A 17,869-nucleotide genomic window follows, 5' to 3' on the forward strand; every position below is an offset into this window, starting at 1 on the left:
ATAAAAATTATTAATCCAAAAACAGAACTTTGTTCTTAGGTTGTGTTCATTTGAACCAGATAAGCTCGATTCTTCGGAATTGGGAGAGGTTTATCCTCAATCTATCAACCCTACCTTGTCGCTGTATTCAGGTACATGACAATTGGTATCTAAAGCCGTTCGATTCTGCGATTTTTCTTCAATGGAGGTTGCAGATATGGAGGAATCTTATCCAATGGAATTCACTGAAATTGGATTATTATCACAGAAGATTTATACCTTGGGAAGATTTCTAGATGCAGTATCAGAGAAGCTGGAGGGTGAATTTATTCGACCTCCTAATCAGGTAACTTCATGGATGAATATCTTATCAAGGGAAATCAAGGAAATACTAGTAATAGAGCGAAGATTATATGATGAGAATTCAGAAGAAAGTATGGGATTGCTCCAATCAGTGGTTCAACAATTGAAAACGGTGAAGAAATACATCGGTGACCGCATGGAACCAACTCATGTTGATTCAGAGTTAGTAAGTGATTTCGCTCAGAAATCTTCAATTTCATCAATGAAATAGGAAGATGATTCTCTCGATTGCTGCGATGAGTTAATTCCTTCTTTTTTATTCGATGAAGAAGAGGATGATTCTCATATTACAGAAATCACCAAAGCTGAAGTGAATGATGTCGACAGAGAGAACCATGTGCTGAAGGAGATTATTTATGAGAACCTTGAAACCTTAAGGGAATTAATCATGATCCACATCGAGTTGAATTGTAAGGATTTCTTTAATCTCCTTTTTGATTTTACTCGTTCATTATTCGATCGAGGAAAGAAGATTGATCTCAGTTTAGGGAATTCTGCTTTTGCCAAATGTTATTCTGAAATTGGGTCTAAATTTGATGTGTGCTTGAAATTGTTAGAAGGATACTATAGGGAACTTGTTTAATAATTGAATTCATAAACATGGGTACTGGCCATATTCATGGTTCAGAGATCAAATTGCTTGTATGTTAGCTAGTGGTAGTGTCTTTGGTACTGCCTGGCAGTTGTTTGTTAAAATGCTATTAATGGATATTGTGTGTTGTGAGCACAATTTTTTTTAACCACACACTTCCTACTGGGTTAAATTGTTACCATTCTTTCAAACATGCGGATAAAGTATATGATCGTGGAAAAGAGTTTCATCTTATTCAGGGGTTATCATCTTTTACTGATGTTTCTAGACACTATTTCGATCCAACTACTTCTTGTTTGATTGTAATGGCCAACTTCAAGGGTTATTCTATTCGTGAACCGGTTAACAGGCATGGTTACCAATCAGATTGGTTGTTTGGTGAATCAAATTTGGGTAAGGTTTGTTACAAATGGATTGTTGGTACATGTCTGTTCCTGATTTTCAATTCTCTCCATAGTGTGTTTGATCGTGGGAAAGAGATGTCTTGCATTCCTACACTTGATTTTACATTTGGACATCAAATGAATGTGTGGGTTATGGACTTCATGTTACCTGGGTTGATTACACCTAATGATATTGGTGATAGCAGTAACTTACTTGTCAAACTGTTGCAAAGGAGAAATTATACCAACAATTTGTTGTTGCTTCTGTGGGTACAAATTGGTGGATTTCATACTGTTTATAAATTCTTATATTGTTGTGAATGGTTGCAGTTCAAAATGTTTGCTCAAAATCCTGAGATGTTGGGAAATGCATGTTCTCCTTTGCAGCTGAAGTGTTGTCAGGCGTTAATGAAACTGCAACTCGAGGCCCTAGTTCTTCATGTATTGATAATTACTATGGATCCTTGTAATGGGTTTAGATCCTATATTGCATCAGTTGACAGGGTCTCTTTCCATTTGCTTAAAGTTGTAAGTTCAGCAGCTGACCTTGTTGAAATTCATGTTTCTACTTCTATATTGATGCTGACACCATTCAAAAGTTGTTTTAGCTTCTTCAGACCTTTTCAAATGATTGATAACAGGAATACGACGAGTTACCAAGTAGTATTTATCATCAAGTTTGCTCGCTGGATATATGATAGAGAAAAGTTGTTCGCTAGTCAAGGGTATTCTTCTTTCGCTGCTACTTATGAATGTTGTGTTGATGATCGAGTCACCTTTTTTGGGGTGGTGTCAACTTGGATGGATGAACACGGTTATGAATCTGTATACGAGCTGATTTTGGAGTTTGGGTACCATTTTAATTTTTAATTTGAGTCTTCAAATGGGCTTTTGTTGGCTGCAAATGGAATCAATCGTAGTGCTAGCGAGCTGTCTGATGAAGTGCCCGAGAGGAATCTCAGCAGTATTATGCTCCTTGTATGGAAGAGAGGAAATCGTCTGTGTTATCTTTGATGTTGCATTTTCAATATCAGGGCTCAACACATAAAGCCACTTCGGTTGATCACTTCAACTGTGCACTCTCATGGGTACAAGTTTATTTCTGCACAGTCTCTTGATTGCTTCTGTTTCTACCAAGTTGGAGTTCCTTCGCAGATAACTGTGTTGCTGTGGGTAGGGTACTTGCAGTGGAAATTCAAAATTTTTTCAACTAGGTGGTTTAGTGTGCGAAATGTTAGGTGGGTTGATAATATTTTTATCTCTGTGGGGGGCCTTGATATCAACTAGAATTATAAGAGGGACTGCATCTGCGAAGCTGAGGTCCGTAAGCAGATTGTAGCCGTTCTCCTGCGAAAAAAAAGCTGGGACCTGACCACTGCAATAAAAATTTTAAGTACTGCCCAAGGGTGGAGGAGCTTAAAGCATAACCTACTCATTGCATGGCAAGTGAGTACTATACCTGTTCTGAATGGTACTAATTCAATGTGCAAGGGTGGTGAATTTCAGTTAGTGCACCCACACTTGATGGCAACTTATAAGTGGATGGCCCTAACATATAGTTTGCAACAGTTTCCTATCTTTTTAACAACCAGGGTTGCTGAAATCAACTTTTGCTTATCCATGCTTATGTTATTCCTTGCAAATAAGAAGACAGAGAACTGTGGATACACCCATTGTGCGGAACTATACAAGATCACCAATCAGTCAAGACTTTATAGCTACACTTGAACCAACACTTACTTGGATTCTTAATTTATTAGTTGTTGTTCATGAGTGCACTGGAAGTCGTGACCATAGTCAGGACTGATAATTCAAGTGATGCTTACCAATCCGGGAGTTGTGCAGATATGAAAACTCCATCGGGCAACAACATGAGGGACCAACAATTGTGAAGGATGGCAATAAACAAAAGCTTGAGCAGCAATTACATGGTCTGCAGTTCCCTAGTGGCACGACATTTGAGGAAAATCAGTGCCGCTCTAATTCCATCCTTGAGGACAAGGATGTTTTGGAGGGGAAGGTAATGTCATGTAACCGTTGTCGAACGGGAGTGCCCTTATCATTCTACTTATTAGTATCTAGTGTTAGTTGTGATTGGTAGCCCTTAGTTATGAGTAGGTGTGTTTATCACTTGTAAAGAGTGAGTTAGATGTAAACATATGGTGAGATTGTAGCCGTTAGATGCTAGGTTAGATTTCTCTCGCTTTATAAGAAAAACCAGCCTGTAACGAAGAGTATAAAAATTATTAATCCAAAAAAAGAACTTTGTTCTTAGGTTGTGTTCATTTGAACCAGAGAAGCTCGATTCTTCGGAATTGGAAGAGGTTCATCCTCAATCTATCAACCCTACTTTGTCACTGTACTCAGGTACATGACACGTTTCAGATCGGATTCTAGTGATCCCGAGAACTTTTCCGGCGACCCAAAATAACAGATTTTTGTGTGAGTTTCTCTCATGGGATGTGAAGACTTTGATTTGGAATTGGATGAAAAATTAAGCTTGAACTTGGAAAGAGCAGATGTAAGATTTGATGAAGACTTGGATTTGGAAGTTGAGCTACAAAGGGAAAGAGATTCTATTCCTAAGAGGATTTCAAGCAAATTGAAGCCTATAAATAGAGAAGTTCTCTACTTTTCTGTACACTTCTACACTTTTACACCTTTACACACACCAAATTTTGGTTTTTGTTTGCTTTCTCTTTTCCTTATTTTTTGTGAACGTCAAAACCATGAGTAGGTAATTTTCTTATTGATTGAGGATGAATTCCTAGTTCTTAACATGCTTTGAGTTTTGTTTTAAATCTACTTTGAAGTTTTCACATGATTATCGTTTGTTTTTGCTAATAAGAATGTTTATGCTTGATTGATAGATTGTTTAGGTGGTCAACTAAATTGATTTGTTAATTTGATCTAAAGCTAGTGAAAATTAGGGAATACGTAATCGTTTCTTGACTCTTTACACAAGTAGAAAACACGAGACCTTGCAGAGGGATTATGTGGAGCAATTGTGTGTGAATACAATGCTAGAAAGTGGACCGAGCGAACCGAGTCTAACTACTAGTACTAAACCTAAATTCATAAATCTTAATGCATTCGTGGGAATTACATCTTGTAAGCAAACCTCAAGGTGGTTCTTTTGAATAGAATCTGATAACTAAGCGAAACTGTTACTCAATGAAACGAGGAATTTTGGGGTTAGCTAAGCGAACCTGCTATCCTACGGTTGGTGATAATCTGTGATTAATAAAAAGTGGAAAAGAACATAACTTGAAATATTGTTTTGCAACGAAGAAGGATTCCCGTATCTTGTCTCTCTTATTGATTTCAACTTTATCTTTTAATTGCTTTGTTTATTTTCTTTTTCTTTATAAAAGCTAAAACAAAACCCCCATTTTGTGACATTATAAGACAACTAAAACCTCTTTCTCCTCGTGGGAACGAACTTAACTACCACCATATTACTTGTTAATTGAGTTGAAAAATATTCACTAATTTTTTGTGGTTACGACACGCATCAGCAAGATTCGGTTTTCATAATTCCAGTAAATGTTTGTCCAATATTTTCCGAAATCTCTCAACAGAAAATGTCCAATTAGTAAATGCACATTACTAATTTTTATTCTCTAGAAATATGAATTTAATTGCTGGTCACTAAAAACATATATAACCAAAAACCTTAATTAAAAGATTCTTAATTAATTTCGGTACAGGATCTCCTTGAGTACTAAGGAACATCTTTGAACAATAAATTTAAGAGTTATTGTCCGCTTCTAAAGTATATTGAAATCTTTTCTCTGTAAATCATCTTCATATTTACATTCTTGGAATCGATTATACCACACTTCCAAACAAGTTTAGAATTGGTTCACCTGTGATCAGTTCTACCAATCACTAGGATCGGTTATACCCTAATTTGGAAACACTTTTGATCGGTCACACCAGTCACTATGACCGGATACACCAAATACCAGGACCTGTTACCATATTCTCATGGTATTGTGTAATCGGTCACACCAGTCACTATGATCGGATACACCAAATACCAGGATCGGTTACACTAATTACTAGGACCGGTTACACCAATTACAATGATCGATTACACAACCTCTGTGAACGGTCATACCAATTAGTAGGATTTGTCACACTAATTACAAATATCGATCATACCATCTCAGGTGATTACTTAGGATCGGTTACACTAATTAATCAAAACTAGTCATACTAAATCTTAAGTCAGGCATTCTGATTAGTTATACCAAGATACATAACAAAGTTGCGATCGGTTCTACCATCTAACACATATTGGTAATCCAAAGATCTAAAATGAATAGATGTACCAATAAGTCTAGCGATTTCCCTTTCGATTCATAAAACAAGTTCATGAATGTACTTCTTTTAAACAAATGTAAAACATTGTTTCCTAGGATGAAATCTTCACCATTACCCATTCACATAATCATAACAACATTGATAAGATTATGTCAATTTCATATCTACGAAGTTCAAAAGATAAGCGTTATACTTCGTAGTCTATTCCCTAATACTATGATCATGTGATCATGTCTCAATACTAGACTAATATATCCAATATACAGCTTCGCAGTTTTATTTTCAATATAGTACTTGAAAGATACGTTAGGAATGAAACAGTTCAAGTCAATATTACTAACCTCAAGAGGAAGGATGATGTCGTCGTTATATCTCATTACTTCTTCACATTCTTTAGGTCTTCGAGTAATACTTGTATGTCTCAACATTCCTATACTTTTTATTATAACCTAAACGAAGTTGTCTCTAGTACATAATAAAGCGACTCGTAGATGAGCTTTGACACACTAAAATATGACAACGAAACTTAACATACCAATGCTTGGTGGGTTCAACCGAGCTATGCTCTAACACACACTATGGTCATAATATGAATAATGTCCATTTTCAAACTCAGTCGGATATTCATTGTATTGGCTATTATAATATCAGTTCGACATTTTATTGTGCACGTGCAAATGCAAGGTTGACTAAAATGGGTAAGCTCAGGTTACCACAACAAAATATACCTACAGTCAAAGACTGGTCAAAGGCACAAGGCTGAGGTTTGTGGACTTTCAGCGGGTAACTCCCATAAGGCCCAAGGTACGGGTTCAGCTTACTAATCCACGAATTTTCCTAAACTCGGTAGTCTGATGATGCAACTGGTGTGTGCACGTTTTTTTTTTATATAAATAAAATACTAAAAAAATAAATAAACAAACAATATATACAAGTCCAAAAATAAAGAAAAGAAAAACTAAGAAAAACAAAATAAATAAAAATCTTGGATTTTTTTGTAATTTTTTTAGGCAAGTCCAACTTTCCACTTTTAGCTTCAAGCAAAACCTACACGCCAAAAAGAAAAATACCCAAAGTAAAATATTACAAAATAAATAAAATAAAATAAATAAACCTAAAAAAATAAAATTTGAAACCTAATCTAAAAACAAGTCCGCGCCGGCGACGCCAAAAATTGATGTGTTGTGATAGTGGTAAGAAAATTGTCGTCAACTCAACTTGTTGAGATTGGTTTTAAGACTTAAAAAGAGAAAACACTAAAAACAAAGATAATATTTACACGATATTGTAACAACATCGAGAGGTTACTGAGGCTCATGATTCCACCATTAATCAAAATTTATTTGTTCAAATAAGTGATTCATAACAATTCTAGCTCTTTGGTAGATTCTTATTCTTTTCCAAGGTAGATTTCTGATATATTAGATGTAAATCACAAGCATGGTGTATCAAAAGCTTTTACGTCTAAACATACACCATAAAACGAAATCACGACTAATTAGTGAAAATCATAAATCAATTAAAATAAGTGCAAAAAGTCATAAGGAATCAATTATAGTTACCAAACAATTGTGAAATAAGGCTTCCTCTGTCGTCGCAGTGATGGGGTTTAACTCATCATGCTCAAAACACACTCATAAGATAGAAACATGGCTCAAAGGGTGTTTTTATTGAGAGAAATAATAATACAGTGAATCCGCAACACTTAATGGTCGTTACAGAAATCACCATTACAATATGTGTTTCAAAATGAAGATAAACATGGCTAACGGACTGTTACTGAATAGTTTGAATGATACTACACTATATGCGATGTTCTCTACAACTATGTTCTTCAACTTAGGGTTCTTGAGAACGACACTACTGATATGTCCTCCGCAACTCTTCTTCTTCCTCTTCTCTGCTGCTACTGCAGAATCACTCTGCAATGATTTTTATTGTTCGAAAACTACCACCAACTCTCGTCCACCCTTTCTGACACTTCTCTCATATTTATACACATAGAAACCTTCTGGGACAAGAAATATCGATGAAATCTTCTCTTTTGTTTCTCCGGAAGCCACGTGATTTCTTCCCTCTTTTACTTCTTTTACCCGTCAGTGGGTGGCTTCAAAATCTCTCTATGATAGAAAAAAATCTAGCAGAGGATATTCTAGCCTCATCTTCACACCCTACTTCCACAAATAAAATCAAATATACCCGAGAAAACTTTACCTCCCTGTTTTATCGAAAACACACAGAAATCTTCTATTTTCTCGAAACCAAACTCCTTATAATTCCTGTTTAGATAAACAATGCCCAAACCAACCAATCTTTGTGAGAAAGTCCGAGTAAATATCACCTAAGTCCAATCCATCAATTCTACATGCGGTGAAGAATTATGCCATGTTTCTCGTAAATCAAACCATTTTTTCCTTTTTAATCGAGTCTGAAGCAAGCACCGATCCTGTTTAGTTCTAACAGGATCATCCTAATCCAAAACAGAGACCAAATCCGATTGAAATTCTTCACAACTTCTTCAGGAACCGTGAAACTCTCCACAGCCCTGTTTTGATTAAACTCGGTGATCTAGCCCAATCTAGTTGATCTAAACTACCATACCATCTCTGTTATGCTCTAAAAGGTCCAACCAAGCCAATGTTAATGTTGAATTCGTAATTTTCAAGCATCACTTATTGGCATTAGCATGACACACAATTATGACCCTCTTTTTCTGAATTTGTACCCGTTTACATATTTAAGAATTAGAAAATTTTGCATTTGTAGAAAGGACTTTTACCAATTAAGTATTCATGTTGAATATCAAACTTAATTCATCTTAATTATACATAGGATTGCAGCTGTCGGTTCTCCCATTTAAGTCGGTTTCTTACTTTCCTTCCTCAAGTCACCTTGGGATGCAACATTGTGCAGTTGTACAAAATATTACCAATATAACTGCCAGTAGACTATTGTCTTGTCCCATTTTGTAATCAGTTTTAACAATCTTAATGGGTTAATAGACCGGCGTTGAACTCTAAGACCCTTCCCTGGCTCGTCCATGGAAATACAGTGAGTAGGTAGAGAGCGTCATCCTAGGCAACGTCTGTTCTTTAGTTGCATATATATCTGACAGAACCAAGCACGTTTGACCTTCCTGATGCCCTATCGTCTAATATATCTTCTGGATCATCAATTTTCACACATAGATTAAGGGCTATTAACACAGGAAAACACTTTCAGTACGAAATATGTTAATGCGGTAACATGAAAATTAAAGTTCGATGAAGGCTACGTTCAAAAAGATGATCAAATGGAGAAAACTCTCCTTTTGGCTTTTTTCCTGTAGTCATCTTTCAATATTATCATGTTTCAAATAGTTAATACCTCATCTGAATAGGAAACTAAAAAAAATGATCACCTTCAGTACAATCCTACCAAAACCAACCCCTTATGGCTGCTCAACAAAGCAAACTGACAGGCAAAAATTCTGGTTCTTCATTCAAAATTTTCACCGAATAGAAAGGATAGTAATCTTACCAAATAAATAAAGCACTTGACATATGATGGCATAGATAAGGAAGGTAACTATCTTTCTTGCAGATTGTTAAGGCTTCAATTCAAACAAAAGCCCAAAATAGAAGAAGCTAAATAATTAGCCTAGATGACACAGTTGATGCCACCAAAATGGTTGAAGTGTTGCTGCTAATTTTTAGTACGAAGAATACTACTTTAATTTAATTCTTGGCATTTTTGCTGAAGTGGAATGGGTGATGTGAGAATCAGAATAAAAAGTTAATAACCTATATTAATAATGGGGATATAAATAAAATTGTTACCTGTTTGCAATGTACAGCAAAATCCTTAATGTTAATCAATGGAATAGTCTGATACTCCGAACCAGGCTATTCCAATGGCTTTAACAGGTGGTTGTCCCTGCATAAGTGATAAGATGTTAGTTGAGTTGGCATATTGTTGCCTTGTTCTGGATCGAGTTTGAGATTGCTGGCGTATAAATAGAAAACCTAAATACAGAATTAGGAAAAAACCAAAATGAAATTTCACAAAAAAATAAATATAAACTAAATTATAATGCTCAAACAATTTCACCGCCAATCCATCAACAAAAACAGAAACCACTGCTACCCACCAAAATCGGGAGGAATGTCAGTATAATTTATGTATTTCAAATTCAATTAAAGAAGACCAAGAAACTTATCAGCAAAATAAGTTGTTCAATTAAAAAAAAAAAAAAGCTCTTGACTTGTATTTCGTTAAGTGGACATTCAAGGTGATTTGTTACTTTTTAATTTCTAATTTGGATTATGGTATAGGTATTTCAAATGCTGGAAGTGTTCCGATATAGCATCCAAGGCAAACACCGTGTGCTGTATAGTCATCTTTCAAGCATAATGCTGATTTTTCAAAGCATGAAACATAAAAACAACAGTTCCAAAATAAGGTAATTTAATAAAACCCCAAAATCTAATATTTCACGTTCTATAGTTACTTCAAAGTGGCTGAAAGTATAAAACTGAAAATAAAATAGATCGACTGCAAAATATAATTAAACTGCACATAAGTCTATATACCAGTGTGCACAAATGAATGATTTTCCTTTCAAATGAATGGATCGAGTAGCTTGTGTGAAGTATAAATGTTCGTGTTGCTACACGTACCAAAAATCCAAAAAGAACTTGCCAAGAAAATTCAGTCGTACAATATTAGTTCGTCTCCGTTGGAACTTTCAGCTCCATTATGTGATTGCAAACCCTTTTAATCACACATTAAAAGGACCAACACATCTGCTAAAAAGGATAATCAAAAGAATGAATCTATCGAAAGAAAAAAATCTAAAACGTAAAAATGCATTGATTCATCCATTCATAGGATGATGAAATCGCAAAAAGCCATGGGTCAAGAAAAAAAAATTAAACCACAAAAAGTATAAATTTATCACCTTTTCAGTACAGGGCATCACCCAATTTCTTCCGTGCGAAATTCTATCAGAAATTCTATTGAAATAACTTTTCATGTGAATATCTATTAGTCATCCCATTCACATTAACATTTGCAGGGCTAACAGATTCGAGGATACCTGCAAAGCTACAGCATATCGTTGATTAACAAAACAAAAACAAAAAAATAAAAAGCTGCCATTAGAAGAGAAAAGTGGTGTTCTTATGACCCATATAAAATGGTGTTGTTTTTACTGCAATTACCAATAAGCAATAACTTGTGTAAGCTAAAAAATAGGAAACTGCAGATTAGGTCCTCCAAATGAGGGGAACGACGTATCTGGTATATAGAATGATACTTTTTGGAGTATAAAGAAATACAAAAATCCGATCTCTGCCGTTAAACACAGTTCACATCAAAATCTAAATATTTCCTGGATATATATTTTACCTTGTGATTGATAAGTATTGCAGGGATGATTTTTGAAAACCCCAACTATACATGCTGATGCTGGAAAAATCTCGCCTATAAAATCCCAAAAATTTGATTAGTAAACATAAGAACGTCTAGGAGAAAATAGAAGAAACTTTAAAATCAAAATAAAACAGAGAAAATGAGCAAACCCTAATTTCTTTATGTTATTATACGCACCAGCTGGAGCAAAAGAAGCAACAACACCAATAATAGACGTCGTTTCAATCAATAATAATTTCGATTATCCCTACAAAACAAAACAGTGGGCGCAATCAGACATCACAAGAAAAAGAAAAATCAATAAAATTCTATGAAAAAAAAACCACGGAAAACACATGATTTAGCTTTTGCTCGGGTGATTTATAAGAGCTTTTAAACCCAAAAATAAAAGACTTCTCTTCTGGAATTATATTAATCAACGTCCAAAGTTTCTGTATTTTCTAATATATTTTTGACACGCGTTTACAATATATTTTTTTTACCAAGCGTACTTATTTAAAATATCTTTAATTTATTTCAATCGCTTTATTTTTTCTAGTTTCGGTAATCACTATACCTTAAAATCTCGAAATAGTAAAAAAATCTTCAACTCAGGAAATAATACCATAATATTGATAAAATTCCAAGTTATATCTTCATATTGCCGCAATTAGTGGTTGGAGTTATTTTTGCGCACAAAATATCTGAACCATTTTTTATTCTAAACCAGTTTATTTTTAACTATGGAAAAAAACTAAGAAAAGTAACAGTTGAATCAGGATGGTTACTCTGATTAGAATTACGACATTCGTTGTTTTGGTTTTTCGTGCTCGTTTTGTATTAGCTTCTTCTAGATCATAATCTTTGCTCTCAATTATTTTTCAAAATACTAACAAAATTTTTAATTGATGTGCAGACCACTGACAAAGATACACGCCAAAGATATTCATCATCAGATCAAAAGGTTAGTACCCACGACCGTACTAATCATTTTTTTTTCTTCCTTTCGATTTCTCTATTTTAGAGTTTTAATTGATAGTTTGGGGTTGTAATTAGGAAAATTCTATTTTTTAAGACTGTAAACGGACATTGGACATTTGTCGTTATTTATTTATTATGTGATGCATAATTGTTTTGATCTGTTGATTATCATGATGAACTTGTGGATTTTGTGATTTAATTTGTTGATTATCATGATGAACTTGTGGATTTTGTGATTTAATTTGTTGATTATCATGAAAGAAATCGTGGATTTTTTGGCATGTTATGAAATTTTTAAGATTTAACTATTTTAGGTCACAAAAAATTCCCTTTGAAATTTATTGGCCTAAGTTTAGCTATTTCAAGCAAGATTCTTTTTGAATATTTTTTAAGATTTAGTTATCTTATTATTGGAAAAAATATATTTTCCTAATTTTTTTTGTTTTAAATTTAATAAGTTTTCAAAAAAAAAAAACTAGTGGGGCTAGAATCAACCAGAAGCGAAAATTAACGTGGAGTTCTGGTGAATGTGGAGCTCCGGTGAATGAGAACGCGTTAAAAAACTTTGTTATTATATAGAAAATATATCGTTTTAGTGCTTTTTAATGAACAATATGAAGAAAGATGGAAACAAAAATCCTAATATTTTTAAATGAATAATTATATTTTTAATTTACAACAAAACATTTATATAATATTTATATGTTTGGGTAGGTTTTCGTATTTTTGGTTAGCCATAATTATGATTTTTTTTCTTTTTATATCGTTTTTTATATATTTCACGTCCAAAAATAAGTACAAAAAAATTATTATTTTTATTATTTTTTAACCTTCATTATTTCACGTCCAAAATTTTGGTTTTACGATTTTTTTTTGTTTTAATTTTCTAAAATAATTTAAATATTAAGATTGTTATATCGACGTATCGGGTAAGCGCGCAACAAGCTGCGTTGCAAGCCCTTTTTGAATAGCAAATCCTATTCTTTTAAAAACAAACTCTCTCGAACCAGGAGTCATGACATTACTGTGCATGACTTTCTGGACTCTCTTGAGAAGTCGAATCGCCTCAGGGGTCAAAAAACCAAATGTGTCAAAAGAAAAGGGAATAAAGACATGTCTATTATCATGACATGCTTTCTCATGTTTCGCTATCTTACCTGAGGCCGCCCTCAATGCTGCTTGTCTCACTGTAAACGAGCCATGTCCAATACCTACTAAAGGGGACACCCCATTGAGGTCAACACATGCGTGTTTCCCGTTTTCCCACCCAAAAATAAGAACATCGGCTGGCCTAAGTGTTGATCTCCCTTCGAGTAGATCTGTCAAAAAGTTGACAGCCGCTTCTTTCTTTGCTGAAATACCGGCTCTCCATAATATATCATACAAAGTATCCCTCACATGATCATGTCTATGTTTAAAACATGAGTCTACCTTCCAATAAACTCCGTGTTCCAATAAACCTAGCTCTGGGTCTACTATTAAAATTTAACAAGGACATGCATCCTGCTAGCACTCCCATGGTTAGTCGAGGTTCAAATGTAAGTAAGTGATCAATTTATATAAAAGAAGATTATGAAGATGGGTCGGGATATGAATTTCCCTTATCTAAGCACAATAGACGCATTATTGTACTTAGCATAATGTACTCGACCAAATGTTACATCCTCAATGAACTTGTTAGCAAGATATAGCTTAGCGCCAATGCAACGTCATTGGAATAGTATAGTGAATGTAATCATATACTTAAAAGCAACCATTAGCATGCGTTTGTTTTATCCCTACAAAGACATAAAAAAGGAATGTTAAAAGAACTGCAATCCAAAGTTTGTTGATTATGAAGGAACGATAATCTCTTCTCCAACGAAAGTAATCAGGGGGAGATGTCGACATCAAGGGGAGGATTCAAGGATATGATGTCGACATATTTTACTTCGAAATTAAAGTTATGTTGTACTCTTTCCCTTCGATCGAGAATAGTTTTTTCCATGGGGTTTTATTACACTCGGCAAGGTTTTTAACGAGACAACACTAAAAAACATCAAATATGTTGAACTTGTAACTGCATCTTTTCTGATGGCTACACCCAAGTAGATCTAAAGGCTATAGAACTACTAACATTCAAGATTCAAAGATAAACAAGATGTAAAGTACATGAAAGTAAAGATTGACACAAACATATAACGTGGTTCGGCCATGAAGACTTACATCCACGGGAAAAAAACTATCTTCTTTATTGATTAAGGTCTTATCCTTGAAAGAGTTACAAATATTACTTAGACTTCTCACTCTCTCTTTCTCTAAGTCTCTCTCTAGAATTTTCTGTAGAAAGACCATATAAGATTACATGTCATTTCCTTCTACATGGACTGGTATTTATAGAAAAATTAGACTCGTGAAGGTATGACCCGATCTCGCCAGCTGTCGTACATATTCTCATTTCTTTGGACGAACTCTACACTATCCCTCGTGGTGCCTTGCTCGGTTCTCCTTCCGAGTTGTGTCGCCTTGGGAAACATCGTACTGCTCCTCCTTGAGGGGCCTCGTATTGCACCATTCTTGGTTTGTAGTATAGATCGTCTAAGTCTTCTGATACGATATACCTTCACCCACGCCTCTTCTGATCCTTCATTAAATGCATTCCTTCTTTTTAGACTTGACCGTCTGAGTTGATTAGACCACTCCTAACACGCGTCATACATATAGCGTTTAGCAGGCGTCTCGATTCTGATGAAATCACCTTTCTGAGTATGATTGGATGCTTCCGTCTCATCATCTTATCATGAGATCATCCCTTAGGATGTCGATACGTGGCGATCAGGTATTTACCCTCACAATTTTCTCCTTTTATTTTCAAATTTCCAAGTATTTACCCTCACAATTTTCTCCTTTTATTTTCAAATTGCCAAGGGCATGATGGGAAGAAAACCTCGTAACCGTTCCGTGTTTTTCGCCAAGTCCGAAGTTTTCGCCACGTCTGCACTTTTAGTGCGCTTTTACCTATTGGACTTGAGGCGCCGGTTGATTTTCCAAAGGTTCCTTATAAAATATTCTTGGGAAGAGAATGTTGTTTTTATTTTCTTTTTTCAGAGTTCAGAGTCTTTTTATTATCTTTCTTCTCTGTCTTTTCCTGTTGTTTCTTAACTCCTTGTATGCTATAAAGAACTTCATTATGTCTGGGAGAGATTCTCCTTCTTAGTTTTTTCCTTTTTTAAGGTTGATTTGATCAATAATTCTCGCCATTATTTTTAACTGTATGATTCTCTTGAGATCGTCATCGCCGTCTTCACTTTTTTCTTGATGTTTCCACTGGTTTTTTTACCAGTGTATGTTATGATTCTTCTCTTTTATTCAGACTTTGTAGTGCTGAGAAGAGACCAGTTAGAGCTCCGAGTACCGGTCGTTCTTCTAGTATGTCTGGTGCTGCTTATCTAGAGGCGGTGAAGGTTAAACACCGTCTTCAAAGGTTTGATGTTTCTTTTTCCAGTCCGGTGGGTCAGACCGGCGTTTTGACTAAGAAGATCTTAGAAGATAATCTTTGTGGCCCCAACGAGATAATCGTGACGGTGGGTCAGTTAGATGCAGGACTTCGCCTTCCCTTGTACTTTCCATTGGATTCTTTCCAGTACGAGGTACTTTGTATGCTTGATCCTTAGCGAGCCATATTTCAAGCTAACGGTAATTTTTACCGCATTGTACGAGAAGGTGCTCGGCGATGTAAAGGTAAGGTTACTGATCATGAGCTGAACGAGTTTGTTCCTTCTCAGAAGGATTTGTATTCTCCTGCGAACTTCGTAGAGAACTACTAGTATCAGCAGTCCGAAAAGTTTGATGGCTTCAGAGTGGGAATTTGAAGGTCTTGCCGAACTCTGAAGGGTATCTTGATCGTGTACAATTTGGATCCTCCTAATCCCACCAAATCGTAAGACACACGACCCAAAGTGGTCCTTGGTTCTTCTTTGTGTCGTGGGTCCTTATATTCATGGCTGGGATGAGCTTGGAAACGTTATTTCGGAGCTTCCCGAGATGCATAACTATCTGCCGCCTTACAAGCCATGAAAGCTTAGATGGGCCATTCCTCGTAGGCGTCCATCACAAACCACCCGATCTATTGAGGGTGCTAAGGTAGAAAATATTGTCTTAGTGTTTTAACGTATATATACCTTGCCCCTGTTTTATATCTTAGCATCTGATGCCATTACTTGACAGAGGATGTAGGTTGCTAACGGTTCTGTCCCATCTAGTGCTCATGTGCAAGTCACGAAAAATTCTTTGAATTTTGATATTTATACTATGTTTGGTGATAATGAGATGATTGATCTTGGTGAGGGGTTTTTAGAAGATGTGGATCAGGCGTTATTGTAAGAATCCACTCGTCCCGGTGGCACTACTACCATATCGGACATGGGGATTCTCCAGGAGAGTAAACTCGCTGACAATGGTGTGCCATCCGATGGAGGTGCTCTGGTTGGAAGTGGTATAGGCCGTGTTGGTGGTACTGGCGTACCAAGTGCATTTACTGGTGGTTTTCCTAGTCCTTCTTTGGGTTCGCCTGCTCCTTCTTTCACCGCTGCTGGTGGGAGTGCTAGTGATGCTGCTGCTATGATGTTTTCTGAAGAATACCTTATGCTGAGTGAGGAGAAACAAGATCGTGTGTTGACCACCTTGGATAAGGAAACACAGCAACGTCTTGTGCAGTCGGTATGTCATTCTGTTCTTATAACTTTGTTATTTGTTGGTTAATTGCCAAGTCTTACTGGTATTTTTGTTTCCGAGGTGATGTTAAAAATATTGTTTGTTGGGTAAGTCCTCGTGCCCCTTCTAAGGCAATGTTTAATGGTTTGATTGGTTAACAGTGTGCTAACCAAGTCCTCTTCTGTTTTGGAGGCATTATTTTGCTAATCATTTTTTGGTAAGTCCTCATATGTGAGAGGCGATAAATACTTTATTTTCAAGTAGTTGTTGATATGGATGATAATTTCCCTTGTTTAATTATATCACATAATGTGTTTGTTTTGGTAAGTCCTCATATGTGATACGCGATGAATACTTTCTTTTCAAGTAGTTGTTGATATGGATGATAATTTCCCTTGTTTATTTATATCACATAATGTGTTTGTTTTGGTGGCTCTGAGGGTAGTTTTTGTGCATACTACGGGTCCAACCATGAGTGACAAAGCCAAGGAGTGATCAGTTCCTTAATTGGATAGGGCATCTCTTACGGTACTGGACTTTGAATATGGCACATTTCCTTTCTCGTCTTAGTCCTATGCCTTCATGGGCTTGGTATTTTAATAGTGTCCAGTTTATGTTACACTTTCACCTAAGTTAAGTGATCAGTTGTTTGAGTCTTTCATTTTTTAACCATTGTTTGGAGGGAGATATCTCGGTCAAGTGATTCTTGCCTTAGCCAAAGACAAGTTCCTCGATTCTGGATATCCCATGTTATGGCAGGACATCATCCGATTTCATGATCGTAATGGAATTACCTTAGGTCTGTTTCCATCTTAGGTAGCTTAGGGTGTCCCCGCTTCATCTTGCTTCATGAGGATAGATGGCATTGCCTTAGGTCTATATGTTCGTCTCAGGCAGCTTAGGGATTTCACCCGCGTCATTCGTTGTAGAATGAAAGATGTGGCTAGCACCGTGTCATAGTCTTGATGGGATTTGATTATTATGCTGTCATGAAATGATTATTCTATATGCAAGTGCAAGAAATGACGAAAAATCTAAAGCAAGAAATTTAAAAGTAAAAAATCATGGTCAGATAAATAAACAAACAAACAAATAAAAGTAAAGAAATAAACAGAGTAAATAAATAGCAAGTGAGCTAAAAGGAGAAATTTTATTATTC

At 35.6% G+C, this 17,869-nt stretch overlaps 1 protein-coding gene and 1 long non-coding RNA gene across 6 annotated transcripts; one reads left to right on the forward strand and one right to left on the reverse strand.

The window, feature by feature from the left end:
* Positions 1-3,591, forward strand: LOC113349855. The gene is made up of 2 exons (XM_026593897.1): positions 1-1,845; positions 1,959-3,591. Exons 1-2 carry the CDS (start codon positions 1,240-1,242, stop codon positions 2,013-2,015), a joined length of 663 nt encoding a protein of 220 aa, XP_026449682.1. The 5' UTR covers positions 1-1,239; the 3' UTR covers positions 2,016-3,591.
* Positions 3,592-7,283: 3,692 nt separating this feature from the next.
* On the reverse strand, positions 7,284-11,408 carry LOC113349856. 5 transcript variants are annotated; one of them, XR_003360426.1, is made up of 5 exons: positions 11,236-11,408; positions 11,035-11,109; positions 10,586-10,731; positions 10,305-10,430; positions 7,284-9,561 (listed from the first exon to the last, which is right to left on the reverse strand). It is a non-coding gene; the product is annotated as an uncharacterized LOC113349856 (long non-coding RNA). The 5 variants fall into 5 exon arrangements; XR_003360423.1 differs by having other exon boundaries at positions 10,586-10,723; positions 11,236-11,402; XR_003360424.1 differs by lacking the exon at positions 11,236-11,408 and having other exon boundaries at positions 10,218-10,430; positions 10,586-10,723; positions 11,035-11,193.
* Positions 11,409-17,869: the final 6,461 nt, after the last annotated feature.

The sequence above is a fragment of the Papaver somniferum genome, chromosome 2 (genome assembly GCF_003573695.1).
Source record: "Papaver somniferum cultivar HN1 chromosome 2, ASM357369v1, whole genome shotgun sequence".
NCBI classification, from domain to species: domain Eukaryota; kingdom Viridiplantae; phylum Streptophyta; class Magnoliopsida; order Ranunculales; family Papaveraceae; genus Papaver; species Papaver somniferum.

Bases quoted from the DNA above. Each gene is read 5' to 3' on its own strand.
- LOC113349855 (XM_026593897.1), top strand. From the start codon at position 1,240: ATGGCCAACTTCAAGGGTTATTCTATTCGTGAACCGGTTAACAGGCAT. The intron at 1,846-1,958 runs GTAAGTTCAGCA...GATTGATAACAG, and splicing joins CTTTCCATTTGCTTAAAGTT to GAATACGACGAGTTACCAAG.